General features: G+C 42.2%; 1 protein-coding gene across 1 annotated transcript; it reads left to right on the top strand.

Annotated features, from left to right (window-relative positions):
- The first annotated feature begins 9,852 nt into the window (after positions 1–9,852).
- LOC111240045 (protein NLRC3-like) lies at positions 9,853–16,892 on the top strand. Its single transcript, XM_022770013.1, is given in 11 exon segments — positions 9,853–9,880; positions 10,053–10,166; positions 10,810–10,923; positions 11,561–11,639; positions 11,782–12,010; positions 12,165–13,962; positions 14,077–14,250; positions 14,344–14,517; positions 14,519–14,782; positions 16,024–16,070; positions 16,226–16,892. Coding segments are annotated over 10 exon segments (3,402 nt in total). The 5' UTR covers positions 9,853–9,880; positions 10,053–10,164; the 3' UTR covers positions 16,747–16,892.
- Positions 16,893–16,898: the final 6 nt, after the last annotated feature.

Here is a 16,898-nt window from a genome sequence, read left to right as displayed (position 1 = left end):
GTCTAATTTCTATGTGTAATAAATAAAATACTGTTCAGTTTTCTTTTATAATTTGAAAACTTGGTTCTTGTACCATAACCTTTACTAATAATGGAAGAATGTCTGTCTGTTTTGATTTTCCTTTCGTTTTGAACAACCGCTCAACTCATGGAAGTGCTGCGAGCGGTTCTTGAGAAACCTTCAAACACTAGTTTTCCCCGTTCAGACACGGTCATAACCTCTGTCTCAGGTGATCCAATAACAAGTGGAAAGCTCAAAGTACGGAGAGTGAACAGGGAGTGGAACCACCACATTTTACAGCTTTACTCTCCCGCCCCCGTTCCTCATTGAAGTTATGTTTGACTTATTAACCAACGTGTGTGACGCAGATTATTTTCTCCCTGAAGTAATGTGAAGCAGTTTTTAATGTTTTACTCGTTAACACCTGTCGTTACCTGAGTTATCTAACTTCAACTCATCGTGGGTGTTTGTTGTTGTGTTATTATAATGTTACTGCTAACTGAGTCAGAGCTGTAACTGTAAAGTCTGGACCGACATTAAACGTGTCCGCCATGTTGTGTTTGATCTTCGTGGTAGAAGCTCATTACCTGACAGCGTGTAGCTGCCTGGGTGACTTTCCAGCTGCAGGTTGTAGATTAAAAACACAATCTGATCAGCATCAAAACACAATGATTAAGATGAAACCACAGACATTTTGTCCTGGTGACTCTGTCGGTTCCATCAGCTCAGTTCATTTGAATGGAATGAATTAGAAGAGGAGCAGCTGCGACCACTGGCGACTAAATAAATGAGAAAATAAAATAAACTAAAATAAATACATTGTTAGAAATGTATAAATAAATACAATAAATAAATACATTAGAAATGTATAAATAACTAAATGCAAAAATACATAAGTAGCATTTTTATTACCAAAATGTTATTTATATATTTAATTATTTTATTTCAGCATATATTCATTTATCTAATACTTATGTCATTTTTTGACATTCCACAAGCGGTGGAATGAAGAAGCACATTTAAGTATTGGACCTTTAAGTAGTAAACATAAGCACAGTATTTTCTCAACATGTGGGGATATACACTCACCGGCCACTATTATTAGGTACATCTCTTCAATGCTTCCATTAACGCAAATATCTAATAAGCCACATTCACATGGCAGCAACTCAATGCATTTAGGCATTAAGGCATGATTAGGACACGCGTCAAGACGACTCTGACTAAGTTCCAAAACGAGCATCACAATAGGAAAGGAGAAGGTGATTTTAAGTTGGCAAATGCGTGTTTGATGCCAGAACGGCTGGTGTGGAGTATTTCAGAAACTGCTGATCTACTGGGATTTTCACGCAACAACTCATCTCTAGGTTTAACCAGAGAATGGGTCCGAAAAAGAGAAAATGTTCCATGTGAGCGGTAGTTTTCTGGGCCGAAAATGCCTTGTTGATGCCAGAGGTCAGGAGTGAGAATGGCCAAGATTGTACCAACATGTCATAAACTTGAATCAGATGGGTTACAGCAGCAGCAAGACTCACACGGGTTGCCACACTAGTCAGCTAACAACAGGAAACTGACAATCAAACAGGCTCAAACAAAATTGAGAAAAAAAACGTTGCTGGTTACTGATGAGTCTCGATTTCTGCTGCGACATTCATAATGGGTAGGGGCCAGAATTTTGCATAAACAACATGACAGCAAACATAAAAAGGCATTTCATCAACTCGCCTCAAACTCATGGAGTTGCTGAACGCAGCGTATTCTTGAGAAACCTTCAAACACTAGTTTTTCCCCGTTCAGACCACGGTCATAACTCTGTCTCAGGTGCATCACCAATAAACAAGTGAAAGCTCAAAGTTACAGGAGTGAACAGGAGTGAAACCCACCAACATTTTACAGCTTTGTACTCTCCCAAACACCACAGTTTCCGGTTGAAGTTTAGTTTCACTTTGAAACCAACGTTGTGAGGCAGATTATTTTCTCCTCTTGAAGGTGCGATGTGAGCAGTTTTTACATGTTATTACTCGTTAACCACCTGTTCGTTACCTGAGTTATCTAACCTTCAACTCAGGCCATGTGAGGTAGGCACAGTGTTGTTGTTGGTTATAAATAATGTTGCAGTAACTGAGTCAGAGCTGTAACTGTAAAGTCTGGGACCGACATTTAAACGTTGTCCGCCATGTTGCAGTGAATATTTTGGTAGAAGCGCAGTGAATGTAAGGGCCGCATGTCCATTAGAGCTATTTTTCTGGCAGGGCTGAGGAGCGTTTCTCATGCCCCAGCGGCTTCGTCAGTAAACCTCTGCACAAGGGTTTGTTATCCATGACAATATCTGACAACATATAAACCACCGCCCAGTCCAGATGTCCACAAGATCCTGCACCCAACACAACTGAGCTTCTATGCCTGCGGTCGCCGTCGACAGCCAGGGCAGGAGGCTTTATGTTTTAAGATAGTCCATCCGTACCCATTTCTCCGTGAACATGCTATCTCTGACACCTGCGAGGAATTTTTGTTTTCAAATTTGCACAAACATTTAATTTGCGAATGATTGGAACGATGAACTGATTAGATTTTTGACGTCAAAGGTCAAAGTTCCACAGTAATTTTTCTATCATTAAGTTCTGAATCTGTATTCTGACTCTTTCCTCCGCCCCCCGTTTCCTGGTTGAAGCTTATTATGCACTTTGAACAACATTGTGAGCGCAGCATTATTTTGTCCTCTGAAGGAAACACACCAGAAAGAAAACTCTGGTGGAGAAATAGCTGAATCAAATATTTGTTGATTAGTCATGTTAACAAAGTCAATTTAAATATATCATCTAAAAAAATATAATATCCAACAACATACAATAGTTTTTTTCACTTAAACTCCTCCCAGTTACTAAATTCCCAAAGGCCATGACCTCATTTCTCCAATACTATTACAGCATGATGATTAAAATGCTGCTTATAACTAAATTAATTAGTGTAAGTGTAAGAATCCCTGTCTAATTTTTATGTGTAATAATAAAATATTGGTTATTTTTTTCTATAAATTGAAAACTTGGTTCTTGTACCTGTAAACCTACTAATGAATGGAAGAATGTCTGTCTGTGTTTTGATTCTTTCTTCATCAACCACTCAACCCATGGAAGTGCTGCCGAAGCGGTTCTTGAGAAAACCTTCAAACACTAGTTTTCCCCGTTCAGAACACGGTCATAACCTCTGTCTCAGGTGATCCAATAACAAGTGGAAAGCTCAAAGTACAGGAGTGAACAGGGAGTGAACCCACCACATTTTACAGCTTTACTCTCCCAACCAAGTTTCCTGCGTTGAAAGTTTAGTTTCACTTGAACCAACGTTGTGACGCAGATTATTTTCTCCCTGAAGGTGATATTGGAGCAGTTTTTAATGTTTTACTCGTTAACACCGTCGTTACCTGAGTTATCTTAACCTTCAACTCATTCGTGTGTTGTGTGTGTTATTATAATGTTACTCGTAACTGGAGTCAGAGCTGTAACTGTAAAGCCTGGACCGGACATTAAACGTGTCCGCCATGTTGTGTTGATCTTCGCGGTAGAAGCGAGGGGAATAAGAGTAGAAGTTAGTCGATATCGTCAAGTATTTGAACACAGAGTCCGTTATTTCTGTGTAGCTCACTTACTGAGGCTGATGATTTCTGTGGTCACTGATTCACACGTGTCGACTCGTCTTCTCATGTCAGTGGAAGGTGAGACGAGGTTTGGAATTTCACATGTTCATTATTTCTTCCTTACCTTTCTGAAGTTCTTTGATGAGAGGCCAGATCTGACTCTGTTGCATTTATGTCTTCAGTTGAGCTCTTGCTTTGTGTATGTGGAGCTTCCATTGCTCGTAGGTTTTTTTCTTCTTCTCTTCACCTTTGAGCGCATCATCTGAAATTTACCTTGGAGATCAGTCAGACTTGGTTGTTTCACTTCAATGTTTCCTCCTGGTGAAGTCTCTCAGTTGTATCTACTGCTGTGTGGAGATCACTCCACCAATCTTGAATTTCATGCTGTAAACCATCTGCTCCTCAAAATCTCTCTCACAATCTGACTCTGACCTCATCAACTACTTTCTTCTTAAATTATTTGGTTATAAGAAATCTCTTTAGCAGATATGATCAACCTTTGCCATGAACAGCATGAACGTAGCATATCAGCACATCAGTCAAAATAACCAGCACAGATGTTTTAATGTGCACACTCAAGAAACTGTTAATGTAAATACCACAATAAGTCCTTCATTTTAAAGAGTCCATTTATTTATTATATTTTGTTTCAGTCCAAGAAACTCATCATCTGTTGCTCACCTTGTTGTTAGCACCATAGACTGTATATTAATAAAGCAATACTCACAGTTCTGCATCAATGTTAGTGAATCTGACTGAACTTGACCTTTGCATCGAGTCTGTGCAACCGCTCCCTGAATCGCTGCAGATCAGGCGCCGACGTGTGGGAAGATGTGCTGCTTGATGAATCCACGTGGACAGCATGGGATGTATCAGTGGCAGCAGCAGACACGCCGTGATGACCCTACGTCATGACCTGTCATGGAGGCAACAGGTCGTCAGGATCAATGAGGGAGAAGCTTTTACTGAAGCGAACCCCAGTGTGAGAGCAGCAGCACAAATAAATAAGCCACAGTAACGGGATATTCCTCACTTTCCCCCCGATGGTCTGAATAACTCACTCCAGCCATATTTAACTCCTGGTTGGAGACGTCTGCCCGTCTGCTCTACCAGCTTCCCGTCTTTACAGTCTGTTTTTAATTCACAGTTAACTGTCCCCAGAAACAGGGACGTCTGGTCACCATAGTGTCAATACATATCTTAAGCTAGCAAGTGACTATTAGCATTAGTGTTAACACGTCATTCACCATGGCAACGGTTAAATAAAGCGCAAAGCCTCAATTGCAGTGAAAGAGAAATAGTTTTAGAAGATAAAGATATAACTGAAACAGATCAGACAGAAGTTTATAGATATAAAGGAAATAGATCAGACATGGTCACTGATTCAGTGAAAGTGATCTGAGTTTCTGAAACAGAAAACCCAGAGTTGCCGTAATCCCAAGGTTCAGAAACTCAGAGTTTTCACTAAACCTGCTTTCTGGAATAGACTCCTGGAAAGGAAATGCTCTCCTGTATCGGTCGAGGAAGTAGTAGCAGATCGCTCCATTGAACCAATCTGGGTTTAGATTGAGGAATGACCGCCTACCTAATTAACATACAGACAGAGAAATAAATAAATATATACATGAATGAATACATGACTAAATAAATGAGCAAATAAATAAACGAAAATAAATACATGTAGAAATGTATAAATAAATACATAAATAAATTTAGAAATGTATAAATAACTAAATGCAAAAATACATAAGTAGCATTTTTATTACCAAAATGTTATTTATATATTTAATTATTTATTTCAGCATATATTCATTTATCTATACTTATGTCATTTTTTGACATTCCACAAGCGGTGGAATGAAGAAGCACATTTAAGTATTGGACCTTTAAGTAGTAAACATAAGCACAGTATTTCTCAACATGTGGGGGATATACACTCACCGGCCACTTTATTAGGTACATCTCTTCAACTGCTCATTAACGCAAATATCTAATAAGCCAATCACATGGCGGCAACTCAATGCATTTAGGCATTAAGGCATGTAGACATGGTCAAGACGATCTGCTGAAGTTCAAACCGAGCATCACAATAGGAAAGAGAGGTGATTTAAGTGGCATGGTTGTTGATGCCAGACGGGCTGGTCTGAGTATTTCAGAAACTGCTGATCTACTGGGATTTTCACGCACAACCATCTCTAGGGTTTACAGAGAATGGTCCGAAAAAGAGAAAATGTCCAGTGAGCGGTAGTTTTCTGGGCGAAAATGCCTTGTTGATGCCAGAGGTCAGAGGAGAATGGCCAGATTGTACAACATGTCAAACCTTGAATCAGATGGGCTACAGCAGCAGAAGACCACACCGGGTGCCACACCTGTCAGCTAACAACAGGAAACTGACAATTCAAACAGGCTCAACAAAATTGAAGAAAAACGTTGCCTGGTCTGATGAGTCTCGATTTCTGCTGCGACATTCATATGGTAGGGCCAGAATTTGGCATAAACAACATGAAGCAACATAAAAGCATTTCATCAACCGCTCAACCCATGGAAGTGCTGACGAACGGTTCTTGAGAAACCTTCAAACACTAGTTTTCCCCGTTCAGACACGGTCATAACCTCTGTCTCAGGTGATCCAATAACAAGTGGAAAGCTCAAAGTACAGGAGTGAACAGGGAGTGAACCCACCACATTTTACAGCTTTACTCTCCCAAACCAAGTTTCCTGGTTGAAGTTTAGTTTGACTTTGAACCAACGTTGTGACGCAGATTATTTTCTCCTCTGAAGGTAATGTGAGCAGTTTTTAATGTTTTACTCGTTAACACCTGTCGTTACCTGAGTTATCTAACCTTCAACTCATCGTGGTGTTGTTGTTGTGTTATTATAATGTTGCTGTAACTGAGTCAGAGCTGTAACTGTAAAGTCTGGACCGACATTAAACGTGTCCGCCATGTTGCGTGAATATTTGTGGTAGAAGCAGTGGAATAAGGGCGCATGTCCATAGAGCTATTTTCTGGCAGGGGCTGAGGAGCGTCTCATCCCAGCGCTTCGTCAGTAAACCTCTGCACAAGGGTTTTGTTTCCATGACAATATCTTGACAACATATAACCACCGCCATTCAGTGTCCACAAGATCTGCACCCACAACTGAGCTTCTTATGCTGCGGTGCCGTCGACAGCCAGGGCAGGAGGCTTTATGTTTTAAGATAGTCCATCCGTCCCATTCTCGTGAACATGCTATCTCTGACACCTGGAGGAATTTTAGTTTTTCAAATTTGGCACAAACATTCATTTGGAATGATGGAACGGATGAACTGATTAGATTTTGGTCAAAGGTCAAAGTTCACAGTAATTTTTCTATCATTAAGTTTCTGATCTGTATCTGACTCTTTCCTCCCGCCCCCCGTTTCCTGGTTGAAGCTTATTTGCACTTTGAACCAACATTGTGACGCAGATTATTTTGTCCTCTGAAGGAACACTACCAGAAAGAAAACTCTGGTGGAGAAATACTGAATCAAATATTTGTTAGGTCATGTTAACAAGTTCAATTTAAATATATCATCTAAAAAATATAATATACCGACAAAACAACCATCATTTTTTTCACTGTAAACTCCTCCCAGTTACTAAATTCCTCAAAGGCCATGACCTCATTGTCTCCAATACTAATTACAGCGTGATGATTAATATGCTGCTTATAACTAATTAATTAAGTGTAAGTGTAAGAATCCCTGTCTAATTTGTTTTGTGTAATAAACAAATATTGTTAAATTTTTTTCTATAATTTGAAAACTTGGTTCTTGTACCTGTAACCTTACTAATGAATGGAAGAATGTCTGTCTGTGTTTTGATTTTTTCATCAACCACTCAACCCATGGAAGTGCTGCCGAGCGGTTCTTGAAAAACCTTCAAACACTAGTTTTACCCGTTCAGACATCTGTCAACATCTGTCTCAGGTGATCCAATAACAAGTGGAAAGCTCAAAGTACAGGAGTGAACAGGGAGTGAACCCACCACATTTTACAGCTTTACTCTCCCAAACCAGGTTTCCTGGTTGAAGTTTAGTTTCACTTTGAACCAACGTTGTGACGCAGATTATTTTCTCCTCTGAAGGTGATGTGAGCAGTTTTTAATGTTTTACTCGTTAACACCTGTCGTTACCTGAGTTATCTAACCTTCAACTCATCGTGGTGTTGTTGTTGTGTTATTATAATGTTACTGTAACTGAGTCAGAGCTGTAACTGTAAAGTCTGGACCGACATTAAACGTGTCCGCCATGTTGTGTTGATCTTCGCGGTAGAAGCGGGGGAATAAGAGTAGAAGTTAGTCGATGGTCAGTAGTTGAACACAGAGTCGTTATTTCTGTGTAGCTCCACTTACTGATGACTGGAGGCAGCTTTTCCCGCCTGAATCAGCCTGTGGAGGAGGCGGAGATGAGCCGCTGCTCTCCCGCTGTCTGAGCCACTAATCGCGGTCTGAGCTCGTCCGGACAGCCGCTGGAGAACAGCTGTGACTTTCTCTGTGGGTGAGTGGTCTGTCATTAGATTTACACTACAGGACTGATGTGGACTCAGTGTGGCGGGCTGAGGGGCTGACAGGGTTTTTAAGGCTCTATATGATGTTCAGAAAGACAGTTAACACCGCATCACATGAGTCACAGGCTCCTGGTTCTCCAACAGGAAGTAGTGTGGTTTCTTTATACCTATTAGACTGATCAATACTGACTATTACTCCCTATCACTGATCAATACTAAACATGTCATGTTGTTGTCAGAGCTTTACTGAGACTTTTTTATTTATTTCACATTGATGGATCAATGTTCAGGATCAGATGCTTCAAAGTAACTGAGTACATCTACTCAAGTACAGTTTGAGGTACTTGTACTTTACTTGAGTATTTCCTTGTTCTGCTACTTAGTACTTGTACTGCAGCTCATGTACCTGACAGGTGTAGCTGCTGGTGACTTTCCAGCTGCAGGTTGTAGATTAAAAACACATGATCAGCATCAAACACATGATTAAAGATGAAACCACAGCATGTTTGTCCTGTGACTCTGTCGGTTCCATCAGCTCAGATTCATTTGAATGAATGAATTAGAAGAGGAGCAGCTGGACACTGTCTCTGTTTCCCTGATAATTCATGTCTGTAATTAGAGTCCTTCACAGGAAACTGTGAAGGACTCTAATGATGAATATTGTTATTAAGGATCTTTTACAGCTGCAACATTTGTCAATCAGAAAAATCAAATAATTTTCTTGAAGATTTCCTTCTTTTCTCTGTTTCATTTGGTTGTAAACTGAATATTTTTGGGTATATTATAAAAATGATGAATATTGTTATTAAGGATCTTTTACAGTTGCAACGTTTGTTCAACCAACATTTTTATGCAGAAAAATCAAGAAATTTTCTGTTTTCATTCTCAAACAAATGAAGATTTCCTTCTTTTCTCTGTTTCATTTGATTATAACTGAATATTTTTGGGTCTTTGATTGTTGCTCTGACAAAACAAGACATTTGAAGACGTCACCTCAGACTGTGAGAAACTTTAATGGATCATTTGTCTTTATTTTCTGACATTTTCTCGACCAAATGACGAATCGATTGATGGAGAAAATAAGTGTCAGTCGCAGCTCTAGAGTCTTTTTATATGATTTAATTCTCAGTGTCAGTGAAATGAGTGAATGTTGTGATATTGGAGCTGTGAGGTGAAATAAATTCAGTCCCAGTTGCTGTGTGTGAAATAATCAGCTGTAGCTTGTTTCAGTAAGTCATTTTCTACAGGGACGCTGTGACACAGAGACTGTGTCAGATAAACTCAGTGGATCTCAGTCCTTCTGTGAGTCAGTGGATGGAAAGACTCGTCCATGATGGTGTGTTTGCTGGACTGCTCTTCACTTCACTGCAGCTTCATGACGCCATCTAGTGGACTGATAGTAGAAGTACAGCAGCTGATGGCAGCTTCCTCTTCCTCACGCTGCTGTCTGACTGCATTCAACTGACACTGATATGAAACAGAGAAGAAGAGCCAGTCAGTGGAGGAGCAGCTGATATTTTTACAGGAGGAATGATGTACATTTCAGTTGATGTGCAGATGAATGATGTGTGTTTCCTCTGCAGATGAAGGTAGAAAGTGTGTGTGAGCTGATGTGGATGTGAACTCAGCAGCATGGATCAGTGTGAGGACAGAGAGGAGGGAGCCCCTCCCTCTAAAACCACTCTGTGTGGGGAACATGAGAGAAAGACCAGAGCTCAGAGGTGAGATGAGGATCTCTAACTGTCCATGACTCTTCTCCATGTCAGAGCTCAGCACTCAGATCACTGCTCCATCATTATTCACACTCAAAGCTCTGTGTGTTGTGTTGAAGCAGAAAACAGCAGCACAAGTTTTATCCAACATGCACATTCATCAGTTCTGTTTCTGTTTCAGGATCCAGCAGCAGAGACCAGACTCTCCTGAACCCAGCTGTCTGTCTTTAAAGAGCGACCGGTCGAAGGGTCTTATCATTAACTTTAAAGGACGACGTCCGTCAGCTGATCAGATGTAAGCTGTAACTGACAGTAAGACTCAGGTTATTCTAGAAAAGAACTAATTTGTTCGACATGTTGTTCGACCACGTCTGAAATCAGAGACCTTACAATAATAAAATAAATTAAGCTGATATTACTTCAACCTACTTTATTCATGCATCCAGGTATATCCTTTGCCTTTAGGGTATTAAACATAGGAATCAAATGCAATGTAATAGGAATAAACATTGAAGTTAAGTAAAGTAGTTTTTATTCAGTCATCACATAACACAGTGCAGATAAACAATATAGACAGCAAAAAAACCAAAGTCAGCGGTCTATGTATTAAGTAGTGACTGAACAGGTTCAGGCTGAAGCAAAATGCTTCAGTATGCTTGCCTACATGCTTAACAATTTAAGCTGTCCACCAAAAAGAAAAGACTTGTTCACACTTGTAACCCTGAGAAGGACCTCTGTAAACTACTCTTTTGAAAACCAAAAACACATTACACATGTTAGAAGTTCAGAACAGCAGCACACTGCTGGACCTGGACTCAGCTGCTCCATGAAGTGTCCTTTTAATTTTAATCTGGTGGTAGAAGGTCAGAATGTAAACCTGATATTTGTCATCAGATTCTATCCACCATTCACATTCATCAGTTCTGTTTCTGTTTCAGGATCCAGCAGCAGAGACCAGACTCTCCTGAACCCAGCTGTCTGTCTTTAAAGAGCAACCTGTCGAAGGGCTGGGACATTAACTTTAAAGGACGACGTCCGTCAGCTGATCAGATGTAAGCTGTAACTGACAGTAAGACTCAGGTTATTCTAGAAAAGAACTAGTTTGTACGACGTGTTGTTTGACCACGTCTGAAATCAAAGAGTTTCTGTCTGTTGTGAACGTCCTCACTGGAAGGTGGAGGTAAAACTCTGTCCGTCATAGAGAGGGGGGAGACGTGATGTGGTTTAAACATGGAGATAACTTCTCCATGTTCACACAGTCTCTCCTGGAAGACATTCATAGAGTTGACCTCAGTTGTTCACATGAAAAGTGACAGAAACAGTTTGTGTGAAGAGAGAAGTTCAAACCCCGCCCACTTCCTCACCTGCACTCAGCTGACCAATCACTGCCTTGCTTCAGGGCACGTCAGCAGTGTTCAGTGAGGGAGGGAGAGCTATATGGAGGGTTGGTGAGAGCTGTTGGGACTAAACCAAACTGACTGAAGCCAAACACTGAGCTGAAAGCTACAAGCAGCTGCAGACTGAGCTGTTGATTCTCAGTGGGATCAGCAGGACTAGTAAACCTTTACCACTACAGGGAGTCGTCTGATTGGCTGTCACATCCAAACATGACTTCATGGACCTTTAGCTTGTGTCTGTCTCTGTGTGGACAGACATAATGTGAGCTCATTCTTCATGATTCCTCCACAGAGTGGACCAGGAGAGCTCAGAGGTTCCCAGTGCTCAGTCTGCCCAGCAGCATCAAACACAGCTGGACTCCATATTTATGGTCTGTACATGTACAACAACTACTGCTCCATCTGTTGTGTTCACAATAATCTCCATGCTGCACTTTCAGACCAGTGGACTGTCAGTCTGTCCAACATGGATCTGATGTTTGATGCTGTCATTCATATAGTTTTCTGTTCCAGCTGCTGGAGGAGAACATGGTCACTTTTGTGAAGAACGAGCTGAAGAAGATGCAGAAGCTTCTGAGTCCAGATTACCCAGAATGCTCAGGGAGTCAGAGGGAGGATGAGGAGGTGTTGGACGGTGAGGATGAAGAGCAGAGGAGGAGCAGCAGAGAGGCATTTGTGAAGATCACAGTGAACTTCCTGAGGAGAATGAAGCAGGAGCAGCTGGCTGACTGTCTGCAGAGCAGTAAGAGGATTTCTCTAAAGATTCAACATGATGGAGAAATGAGACATTTACTAACATCAACACATGGAGGGAAACATGTTCATATATGTTTTCTTTAGGGGAATTAAACTGTTGTATTTTCTATATGAATCTAATTTCTTTTATGTTTATTCAGAACAAGTTGCTGCAGTTTGTCGACGTGAACTCAAATCTAACCTGAAGAAGAAGTTCCAGTGTGTGTTTGAGGGGATCGCTAAAGCAGGAAACCCAACCCTTCTGAACCAGATCTACACAGAGCTCTACATCACAGAGGGAGGGACTGGAGAGGTCAATGATGAACATGAGGTCAGACAGATTGAAACAGCATCCAGGAAACCAGTCAGACCAGAAACAACCATCAGACAAGAAGACATCTTTAAAGCCTCACCTGGAAGAGACGGACCAATCAGAACAGTGATGACAAAGGGAGTGGCTGGCATTGGGAAAACAGTCTTAACACAGAAGTTCACTCTGGACTGGGCTGAAGACAAAGACAACCAGGACATACAGTTCACATTTCCATTCACCTTCAGAGAGCTGAATGTGCTGAAAGAGAGAAAGTTCAGCTTGGTGGAACTTGTTCATCACTTCTTTACTGAAACCAAAGAAGCAGGAATCTGCAGGTTTGATCAGTTCCAGGTCGTGTTCATCTTTGACGGTCTGGATGAGTGTCGACTTCCTCTGGACTTCCACAACACTGAGATCCTGACTGATGTTACAGAGTCCACCTCAGTGGACGTGCTGCTGACAAACCTCATCAGGGGGAAACTGCTTCCCTCTGCTCGCCTCTGGATAACCACACGACCTGCAGCAGCCAATCAGATCCCTCCTGAGTGTGTTGGCATGGTGACAGAGGTCAGAGGGTTCACTGACCCACATAAGGAGGAGTACTTCAGCAAGAGGTTCAGAGATGAGGAGCAGGCCAGCAGGATCATCTCCCACATCAAGACCTCACGAAGCCTCCACATCATGTGCCACATCCCAGTCTTCTGCTGGATCACTGCTACAGTTCTGGAGGAGGTGTTGGAAACCAGAGAGGGAGGAGAGCTGCCCAAGACCCTGACTGAGATGTACATCCACTTCCTGGTGGTTCAGACCAAACTGAAGAAGGTCAAGTATGATGGAGGATCTGAGACAGATTCACACTGGAGTCCAGAGAGCAGGAAGATGATTGAGTCTCTGGGAAAACTGGCTTTTGAGCAGCTGCAGAAAGGAAACCTGATCTTCTATGAATCAGACCTGACAGAGTGTGGCATCGATATCAGAGCAGCCTCAGTGTACTCAGGAGTGTTCACACAGATCTTTAAAGAGGAGAGAGGCCTGTACCAGGACAAGGTGTTCTGCTTCGTCCATCTGAGTGTTCAGGAGTTTCTGGCTGCTCTTCATGTCCATCTGACCTTCATCAACTCTGGAGTCAACCTGATGCCAGAGGAACAATCAACCTCCTGGAGGTTTCAAGTGTTTAGAGACGAATCAACACGCTTCTACCAGAGAGCTGTGGACGAGGCCTTACAGAGTCCAAATGGACACCTGGACTTGTTCCTCCGCTTCCTCCTGGGTCTTTCACTGCAGACCAATCAGACTCTCCTACGAGGCCTGATGTCACAGACAGGAAGTGGCTCACAGACCAATCAGGAAACAGTCCAGTACATCAAGAAGAAGATTGAAGAGACTCCCTCTGCAGAGAAAAGCATCAACTTGTTCCACTGTCTGAATGAACTGAATGATCGTTCTCTAGTGGAGCAGATCCAACAGTCCCTGAGATCAGGACGTCTCTCCACAGATAAACTGTCTCCTGCTCAATGGTCAGCTCTGGTCTTCATCTTACTGTCCTCAGAAGAAGATCTGGACATGTTTGACCTGAAGAAATACTCTGCTTCAGAGGAGGCTCTTCTGAAACTGCTGCCAGTGGTCAAAGCCTCCAACAAAGCTCTGTAAGTGTAGAGAGAGTTGATTTATTCATCATTATATAAAATATACTTCTGTCTTTTCAACAGGAGAGAAAATAACTTCCTTTCGTCTTTAATTCCTCATGATCATCTCTTCAGACTGAGCAGCTGTAACCTCTCAGAGAGAAGCTGTGAAGCTCTGTCCTCAGTCCTCAGCTCCCAGTCCTCTAGTCTGAGACACCTTGACCTGAGTAACAACAACCTGCAGGATTCAGGGGTCAAGAAGCTGTCTGCTGGACTGAAGAGTCCACATTGTACACTGGAAACTCTCAGGTTAGTGATTAGCTGTTTTGTATTCATAACTCCAACCCGTTATTTACTTTAAATATTGAATATTTGAGAGTTTTTCCATGAATTCCTCTTCAGACTGAGCAGCTGTAACCTCTCAGAGAGAAGCTGTGAAGCTCTGTCCTCAGTCCTCAGCTCCCAGTCCTCTAGTCTCAGACACCTGGACCTGAGTAACAACAATCTGCTGGATTCAGGGGTCAAGATGCTGTCTGCTGGGCTGGAGAGTCCACACAGTACACTGGAGACTCTCAGGTCAGGATCCATCAACCTTTTTATCTGATGGCAGTTTAACAGAGCACCAAGTGTTGACAGAGGGTTCCTGTGTGTTATATTGTGTGTTCAGTCTGTCAGGATGTCTGGTCACAGAGGAAGGCTGTGCTTCTCTGGCCTCAGCTCTGAGCTCCAACCCCTCCCACCTGAGAGAGCTGGACCTGAGCTACAATCATCCAGGAGACTCAGGAGTGAAGCTGCTGTCTGCTGGACTGGAGGATCCAGACTGGAGACTGGATACTCTCAGGTATGTAGAGGCCTGCTACAGACACACACACTGTCTGATGAGGAGGAAGAGCTGAAACATTTTCTGTGACAGATCTCTACAGAAGATCTTTGACTTCAACAACAACAGAGGAGTTTCCTCTTGATGACTTCAGTGTCTCGTTATGACTCACTGTGTCATATTTAGGAGAAGAGATCTCAGTTATGAAACCAGCTGTTGTCAGCTGTGTTTTGTGACCTAAGCAGGAATTTCAGCTTATTTGCTTCAACAGATGTTTTGTATCATGAAACATCTGTTTTCAAACTGAAACGAATCTGACACCAGATCAGATGAAGCCACAAAGTGGCTCCTTAATGAAAACTATTCAGCAGCTGTAGCTTCACTAGACTTCCTCTCTGAGTCCATGTATGTTGAGCTGAGCCTCTTTCTCTCTGCTCTACAGTTTCTCTGGCTTCCTCTGGACTTTGACTTGAAGTCAAATAAAAATGTCCCGACAGGTTTGATGGAGCTCAGGACTCATCCTGAGGACGGCTGCTTTATTCCACATGATTTGACTGATCAACAGTGAATCTGTGTCACAGCTGATCTGTCTGAAGAGTAGAAAAGTACAGAATGTCATTTATCATGAGATCCTGATCCATCCTGTCACTGTGATGACATCATTTCTATTAGAAACCCTTCATCCAGTCACTGCTGCTGTGCCACCTGTTAAAACTTGTGCACAGCCTCATTCTTAAAGCGTCCTGTGGAGTTTTCTTGTAACAAACACAAGTTGTGTTCACACTCAGTGTTTCTCACCAAAACTCACTGTGTGTTTCACTGAGCTCTCACTAATGTGTTGAGTGTGTTTCCTTCCTCATGAAACATTTCAATCATGAGTTGTTCACAGTCTTCTTCTTCTCTGCCTTTGTTGGTGCATTGTGGGATATCTTGGCTGGTTAGCTCCACTTTGTGTCTTCATCTTATTTGCTGTGACATTTGTTTGTGCAGCTTGAGAGTCAGAGACTGAAAGTGTGTGTCTCACAGCAGAACTGATATGAAATGGAGAAAACACATGATGAAATATTTCTCCATGTCTCCTCCTGCTCTGGATCATTACAAGATAAAGACTCCAGCTCCTTTTCCTCTGTGGTCAATGTACATCCATACATACAAGCCTCCATCTGAACACAGTAATCCAACAGTCTGTGTATGAGCCATGTAATGTCCATGTGTGCATGCTGACAGAGAACGTGCTGGTCTGACCCCCCTCCTCCTTTCAGGGTGGAGCCTGGTGGAGTCCGATGGTTGAGACCAGGTCTGAGGAAGTGTAAGTGTGTTTTTAATGTGATTGATGAAAACAAAGCAGCACATTCAACCATCTTCAAACTGTCACATCACTGATGTCAGGAGTCATCATCAAACTGTCAATAACACATCATCACATGATCAATAACTGCAGCTGTGTGTTGTTCTCTCCATCAGATTCCTGTGAACTCACAATCGACACAAACACAGTGAACAGAGAGATCAAACTGTCTGACAACAACAGGAAGGTGACACGTGTGGAGGAGGATCAGTCATATCCTGATCATCCAGACAGATTTGACCACTGGCCTCAGCTGCTGTGTTCAACTGGTCTGACTGGTCGCTGTTACTGGGAGGTCGAGTGGAGAGGAGGAGTTGATATATCAGTGAGTTACAGAGGAATCAGCAGGAAAGGAAACAGTAAAGACAGTGTGTTTGGAATGAACAATCAGTCCTGGAGTCTGATCTGCTCTGATGGTGGTTACTCTGTCTGTCACAACAACAGAGTGACACCTATCTCCTCCTCCTCCTCTAACAGAGTAGCAGTGTATGTGGACTGTCCCTCTGGCTCTCTGTCCTTCTACAGAGTCTCCTCTGACTCACTGATCCACCTCCACACCTTCAACACCACCTTCACTGAACCTCTGTATCCTGGGTTTACAGTCTGTTGGTCTGGTTCCTCAGTGTCTCTGTGTTGAGTGTAGCAGAGAGAGTCTCACTGTTGAACAGATAGTTCAGTCTCTACATGTCTGTCTCTTTCACTCACTCACGTTTTCAGATTCATGAATTAAATCAGTTGATTTTTAAACTGTTGTAAATGATTCTAGTAAACTTCTTCCTCTTCCTTTAA

The sequence above is a fragment of the Seriola dumerili genome, unplaced genomic scaffold (assembly GCF_002260705.1).
Source record: "Seriola dumerili isolate Sdu_G_001 unplaced genomic scaffold, Sdu_1.0 BDQW01009052.1, whole genome shotgun sequence".
Classification (NCBI taxonomy): domain Eukaryota; kingdom Metazoa; phylum Chordata; class Actinopteri; order Carangiformes; family Carangidae; genus Seriola; species Seriola dumerili.
The sequence above is the reverse complement of the archived record's forward strand: the minus strand, read 5'-3'. Positions and strand labels throughout refer to the sequence as shown.